We start from the raw sequence: 7,887 nt of genomic DNA on the forward strand, positions 1-7,887 counted from the left end.
CTTGAATATCCTCCTTGGTGAAGTGTCTATTCATGTCTTCTGCCCATTTTTTAATTGGATTGTTTGTGAAGGGAGTATAAAAATTTTTAATATTCATATTTATTGTGTTAGAAAAGTCCTATGAAACTAACAAAAGTTTTCTCTGAAAACTAAAAAATAGAAAATACCAACACATGGGAATTACTCTATTTTTCTCTTAACTATATACCTCTATTATCAAATACACCTATAATCATCTAAGTAGATATATTTTCTTTGAAATATTTATGCCAAAGGAATTTGAGTTACTATGCATTCTCCATTATTTACTTACCCTGTTTGGAGGAACTCTGCGCTTCTTGACAGCATGAAGTGGAGAATCAACTTCACTATTTTTCTGATCCTAGATAAAATAAAGAAAAAGATAGCAAAATAGCAAAAAAAAAAAGTCTTCAAAATGAAAAAGTTGCCTTTATATGACTGAATTATTGTGATTACTAAATGACTCACCTCAGGGGATTTTAAAACATTTCTTTTTGTTTTCTTACTTTTTCTTTGGAAAATTTCATCATTGTCACTTTCACTGCTTGTAAATAAATGTTCATCTATAATTTACGAAAACAAATAATGAACTTGGTTAATAGATTTATGTTTATCCAATCACAATGATCTATTTTATTGATGGCTAGAATAAGGATTATTTCTGACAATCTCAACATTATTTATTCACTCTCAAAAAAGATTAGGTCAGAATTTTTTGGTCAAAAAGTTAGCATGAGAAGAGACAGAAAAATAAAACAGTGGCAGTAAGGAAAACAAGAAACAAAAATATTGCTAATAAACAAATATTTGACTCAGATTCAATTTTACAAATTAAACACAAAGAAGTCAGAAGAATGCAGAATACAATTTTATTAATCAACAGTTCTAGAATTCATTTCTAAAATTTATTATGGTCTTTCTTCTGCCCTTTGTGGCTTATCTTTTTTCTAGTTGAAGGAGTCAAAACATGAAAATGCAACCTACAAAACAATATATGAACAGATCCTTTTTCATTTGTATACAAGCATGAAATAAAAATTGCAAAGATATTTGCCAGAATGTTAATGAGTGTTCTCTCCACATGGTGGGATTATAGGGTTTTTTTTTTTTGTCATTACATAATATATTTTATTTAATGTAATATCCATGATATCATTTCAACATATAAATGCACTGTCAACAAGTCAGATCCTTCTCATAGTGACCCCTCCTTGGGTTTCCAAGGCAGTGTCACTACGAAAGTAGATTGCCCAACCTTCCTTCTGAGGAATGGCTGGTGGGTTTGAACTTCCAGCCTTCTGGTTAGCAGTCAAATGCCTTAGGCACTACACTACCAGAGCTTCTATTTCAACATATAATCACTATAAAAAATTATTACAGAGATACTTAAAATTTTTTTCTTTGTACTAAGTCTTCAAGATCCAGTATGTGTTTTATATTTATAACATCTCAATTTGGGACCAGTCACATTTCAAATGCTCAACAGAAACATGTAGGATACCATATTATCTAGCTCCAGACAAAGTGGCCCCACTATCTACTCCAAAGGCCTGATTTATTGCCTATATAGCAGTTATCATAAGTTAAAATAATTTTTTTTCAGATGGAAAATTTTTAATAGTTCTTTACTGTGGTAAAATATATAAAACATTTGTTACTTCAAATTCAGTATTTTGGAGGGAGAGCTAGAAAAAACTTTTTAAAATACATTTTATTGAAATATAATTTAGGTACAGTGAAATACACAAAACTAAAGTGACATGGGTCATTGCATTTGGATTATAGGGGTTTTTATTTTCCTCTCTGCATTTATGGTTTTCCTAATTTTTGTAATAAATTATAGTTCTTTTGATATTAATAGAATAAAAGGAAAGGAGGGAATATTAAAAAACAAAATTCTCATGTATGAATTAAAACACTTCTAATTTTCAGGTACTTAACCAAGGCTCTATTTCTGAATTTTCATAAAACTTTGCAGACACAATCAATTTTGCAACAAGCCTTCTATAAGAGCCCTGCTGTGGTTTTAAGATATGTCCACAAATTCTGATACTCAAGATGCGGTGCATAATTCCTCTCCGTTCCATTGTAGGCAGAGTTTAATGACTTGCTTCTAACAGAAAACAGTAAAAAGAATGGTGTGTTAATTCAGAGTCTAGCTCATAAAAAGTATTATGGCTTCATCCTTGCTCTCTCTCCTGCATCACTTGCTCTGGGGAAAATCAGCTGCTGTGTTGTATGGACACATCAAGCAACTCTGTGAAGAGGTCCACAGGCAAGAAACTGAGATCTCGAAGGAACAGCAATGTGAGTGAGCCATCCTGGAGGCAGGTCTTCCAGCTCTGTGAAAGCATTCAGATGACTACAGTCCTTGCCAACATCTTGACTGCAACCTCATGAAATATCTTGAGCCAAAGCCACTCAACTAAGCCACTCTCAAAGTCGTCAACAGATAAATCATGAGATAACAAATGTTTGTTTTGGGGTAACTTGTTATTCAGCATTAGATAAATGATACATATTTTGGTACCTGGAAATGAGTTCATATAACCAAAATCTAAACTGTGGAAAGAGCTTTGGAACAAGACTGTTAGCAAAAGCTGAAAGAAATTTTAAGGTGAATTTCAGTGAAAACTTTAAAGGCCTCAAATAAACTGGAGAAGATTAATGACTGCTGAGGAGGCTATGGGTAAGAACTTAATAAAGTAAGGAAAATCCTGTTGGTAGCTGGAGGAAAGGTAATACTTTCTTTATGCAGTTCCAGAAAGTTTACCAATACCAGTTACAAAGAAAGTAGAAAGTATACCTAATGAATGCCTTTAGCTAGTTAAGTACACTTTCAGACAAAAAATTTAAGATATCACCTAGTTGCTTCTTGCTATTATACTAAATGCAAAAGGAGAGAGATAAAGTAAAGAAAGGACTATTAAACAGAAAAATTTGGAACTTGCAGGTTTTCAAAATTCTGTGTATCCAGATGGCAAACAATGCTAAAAACAAGAAATGGCTTCCAAAGTACTACTAAAGAAAACACTGTCTAAAGATGAAGCTAAGGGATAGTGAGTTGTAAATTCTTGGTTAAGGCCTCAGAAAGATTATAGATAGTGCCTCAGAGTACCAATCAGTCAAGACAAAAGCCCCTCTACATATTTTTAGGAATAACCCTCACAGATACTCTCAATCAAGCAATAGGTCTCAGTCTAAGAAGCTCAAATTAAATTGTCCCCAGACAACTCAGGAGAAGCCCAAGGTAAAAGGCCTTTTCTCCAAAAGATATTTGGGCATAGCTAGTCTCCAACAGAATGAACACCAATAAAATTCAAAGAAGACCAACAAGGATTTAAGAGAATTACACTGGCAGAAATGCAGCTACAACCAAAAGGGATAGAAATAGTACAAAATTAAAAAGGACTTTGAACCCTCAAATATCTATGAAAAGGAAGCAAGCTGAGAAAATGCCACAGGTGCTATTTGTCATGGAGGAAAAACATTATTCAAAAGGCAGGAGCAAATGTCCAGAAGACAGAGTCATAAACTCTGGATTATTTTCAGGCCTTGAGTCCTACTCAAGGAACACTCCATCTCTGGCCTGCTGTATTTCAGAACTGCTATGGACTAGAATTTGCTGTGTGCCTCCCATTCCTTCTCTTCTGAATAGGCAATCTTTAAAATGGATTTTCCAGGTCCAGTCAAGCCTTCAGATTACTGAAAGTCCAGTCAAAATCTTAACTGAAACTTCACAATAAACCCTGAGAAACTCTTGAATTCCAGACCTGCAGAAACTGAAATAAATGTTTATTTTAAGCTACTAACTTTTTTTAAGTAATTCGTACGCAACTTGCTGCAACTGAGTTAATTCTGATGCATAATGACTCTATAGGACATAAAATTGCCCCACAGTTTTCAAGGTTGTTATCTTTACAGAAGCAGAATGCCACATCTTACTCCTGTGAAGCAGTTAGTGGGTTAGAACTGCTCACTTTTTAGTTAGCAGCCAAGCACTTAACTTAGCCAAGCACCACAAGGGCTCCTTAGTTGTTATTCAGCAAGAGATAATTAATATAAATCCAACTAGTAAATGTCTCCTTATTATTTGTGCCAGTAAAACATATACTCTGACAGATAAAGTTAAAGAATTCCTTTTAAAGATAAGCATTGTAAAATCTAACGAGTATTTCTTTTCCATTACTTTTGAAGGAAGCCAGTTATAGCAACCAACTCATCCCTGATTTTTTTTAATGAATTATTTTACATATACATGTATGTATAAATATGTGCAAACAATCCTAAATCCTCTCGTTTGATTATGTGGAACAAAAAATACTACATGAATATTCCCTAATAATTAATTCAGGGTCCCTGGGTGGTGCAAATGGTTTGCACTCAACTATAACCTAAAGGTTGGTGGTTCAAACCTACCCTGCAGCAATGTGGAAGCAAGGCCTGGCAATCTGCTTCCATACAGATTACAGCCAAGAAAACCCTATGGAGCAGTTCCACATAGTTCCACATGAAACACACAGGATGGCCGTAAATTAGACGTAACTCAGTGCAATAGGTTGGTTTGGCTTTTTAATAACTGTAAGTAAATTAGTTATTAGGGAACATTTACTTACTATTTTAGACACACACACACATATACATACATACACATATGTACAATGAACCCTGGGGGTTACAGTGGTTAAAGGGCTTGGCTGCTAACTGATAGTTTGGTGGTTTGAACCCATCAGCCACTCTCAGCAAAGAAAGATGTGGCAGTGTGCTTCCATAAAGATTTATAGCCTGGGAAGCTCTCTAGGGCAGTTATACTAGGTCCTATGGCGTCACTATGAGTCTAAATCAACTCAACAGCAATGGGTGTACATATATATATATATATACACATATATACATATATGTATTCGGGGGAGCTCTGGTAGTGTAGTACCTAAGGCATCTGACTGCTAAATAGAAGGCTGGCAGTTCAAACCCACCAGCCACTCCTCAGAAGGAAGGCAATCTACTTCTGTAGTGATACCACCTCGGAAACCCAAGGAGGGGTCGCTATGAGTCGGAGCCGACTTGATGGCACTTAACAACAACAACAACAAACAACATGTATTCAGAAAGAAGACTGGTATATACACACACACACACACACACATACATATATGCATACATACCAAAAAAACACACCAGTAGTTGGTGTGGTTTGTGTTTTGCAATCAACGGCTAAGGCCAAATCTCAGACGTCTTTTATAATTCAGTATCTAGCATAATATCTCTCTCATGCCTTGCATACAATAAACACATGTAAATAAAATAAATCTTATATTAGTAAGCATCAGCTTAAGAAAAACATAATACATTAATACCATATATATATATACACACACACACAAAGCTCTGGTAGCACAGTACCTAAGGCACTTGACTGCTAACCAGAAAGATGGCAGCTCAAACCCACCAGCCACTCCTCGGAAGGAAGGCTGGGCAATCTACTTCCGTAGTGATACCACCTCGGAAACCCAAGGAGGGCTCGCTATGAGTCAGGTCCGACTCGACAGCACGTAACAACAACAACATATATATACCAAGAAGTCACGTTTTGAAAAAAAATTTTTTTCTAGAGTATTTACTTGAGAAATGTGTGTGTTTTTTAAAGATGAAATCTTACCTTCAATAGAATAAGGACTTGATGGATGCAGACTGATTTGTTCACTTCTTTTTGCTTTTACTGGAGATAGTCCTGAATCAAAAGTTGAATTCAATATTTCTTTGAAACTCTGCAGTTTTACTTTTTTTTCATTAGACCCTGGAGTCTTAAGCATTTCCTCTCTCATCTTAGAGAATGAATTAAATGTGTTTGATTTAGAAAGTGGTGTACTCATAGCTTTCTCTCCTACTGGCAAAGAAAACTGAGAATAACCAGGAGATGTAAATTCTTTATTTTTATTTTCTGCTACATCCAGGCGGAAAAGTGCAGAAATTGGACTCGGCTTATCGTCACTTGATGGGATAGTAATAGTTCTACTCACAAAACTTTCAACATTATCTCCTGGTATTAATGCTTGATTTGAAACATAATTTGCATCACTTATCTCCTTAGCATGTAAATATCCTCCAGATAGATCATTTGGAAGTCTATTTTTATCTGATGAATGTTCTAACATTTCATCATTAGAATCTTGACTACAAAATCCTAAATCAAAGGTAACAGAGAATAAATCCTTAGAGCAGTCAAAAACATATTCATCAATCTTCAGTTTTTCCTTGTGTACACCTCTCAAACCATCACGAAATCCGCAATTATTAGTATCATGAATGATCTGATCCTGGGGTTCAGAATTATCATCTAACAAAAGTTCATCAGAAATTAAGAACTGAGAGATTTCACTTTCAGCAGTTTTGTCTGACACACATAAAGGTTTGCATTTACTGTTTAAGGGAGAAAGGCTCCCATCATTAAATTCTGTACTAACATCTTCAAACAATAGTAAGCTCTCATCCTGATCAGTGGACAATACTGGGAGGCCACTGTTCTCAACATCAGGAGTTTTTTGCCTAACTAAAGGCCTTGTGTTTATTTGAACATGATTATTAGGTACTAAATTTTCACCTTGAATATCTTTATGCACTTCATCATCGTCACAGCAGCTCGACTCACCACGAACTTTATCATTTGTACCATAAAAGCAACTTATTTCAGAAAGGTGATTAATATTAAAAGTGGGTAAGTTTAATAAATGTGACAGTAAACGGTTGGATTTGTCATTTTGTAAATGCTCTGTGTAGGGTAGGAAAAATGAATTCTCAAGTATAGAACTCTTTGTAATTTCATATTCCAAATCTAAGAGTCCACTGAGAGGCGGAGGAGAACGAGATAAAAATTGTTCTACGTTAGCTAGTATCTCTTTTGTCAATGGGTGACAATTACAAAACTGATCATCTGTTCTAGCTAAATAAAGTTCTTCTTCAAATGGAAGAAATAAGCTAGACATTTCATCATTAAAACTGTTATAGCCAGAATCTAAAAAATTTCCAGCAAATGAATTGGAAGATTTTGTAAACTGACATTCTGTTGGCTGATTAACAATATTTTCATTGGTAGTACATGTGGCAGAAATGTCATCTTTATCTGATGCCATTTTATCACTTGGTAGGTCCACCAGAAGAGTGTATGCAGCAGCAGAATTTCCTTTGGTATGTAAAGAATCCACAACACCAGCATTTTCTTTTTCAGGTTGATCTTTTATCATTTCTCTAGAAGTTCCGTTCTTCAGAGAAATAATTTCAGTCAGTTTGATATGAGACTGTTTAAAAATTTCAGCACATTCTTTATCATATTCTGTCACTAAGGTTGAACTGCCTTGATTTACATTATTTGTAAATGAAGATTTCTTGTTATTAGTAAAGATGCCATCAGCAAGAGGATTACATTCATTCCTGGAAACAGTATATATTGAGCTAACATCTTCCATTTGTAAATAAGATTGAATTTCTAGTTCATAGCTACATTCTTCCTATAAAGAAGAAAAATAAAAAAGTCATAAGAAACCAAAACCAAAAAAAAGGCCAATTCTAAGAGATGTTTGATACTATGTTAAAATATTTTCTAAACAATAATACATCACCCCAAATGATTTTAAAGTTTCTTTCAAATCTTTAAATATTATTCTTATGAATCACACAAGATTATAAATGGTACTCTCTGAAATTATTGACAGTTATTTTTATATACCTAGTACATAATATGGAGAGCTCTGGTAGCATAGTGCCTAAGGCACATGACTGCTAACCAGAAGGCTGGCGGTTCAAACCCACCAGCCACTCCTCGGAAGGAAGATTGGGCAATCTACTTCCGTAGTGATACTGCCTCAGAAA

At 34.7% G+C, this 7,887-nt stretch overlaps 1 protein-coding gene across 1 annotated transcript in view; it reads right to left on the minus strand.

The window, feature by feature from the left end:
• Positions 1-7,887, minus strand: part of FANCM (FA complementation group M) — a 99,456-nt gene that overhangs the window by 25,805 nt on the left and 65,764 nt on the right. The window contains exons 14-16 of the mRNA XM_042782221.1: positions 5,681-7,526; positions 490-584; positions 314-382 (exon numbers count right to left, since the gene is read on the minus strand). Coding sequence (XP_042638155.1) covers positions 314-382; positions 490-584; positions 5,681-7,526 — 2,010 coding nt within the window. The remainder of the gene's footprint in view (positions 1-313; positions 383-489; positions 585-5,680; positions 7,527-7,887) is intronic.

The sequence above is a fragment of the Orycteropus afer genome, unplaced genomic scaffold (assembly GCF_000298275.1).
Source record: "Orycteropus afer afer isolate SDZICR_OR568_19922 unplaced genomic scaffold, OryAfe1.0 scaffold00265, whole genome shotgun sequence".
Classification (NCBI taxonomy): domain Eukaryota; kingdom Metazoa; phylum Chordata; class Mammalia; order Tubulidentata; family Orycteropodidae; genus Orycteropus; species Orycteropus afer.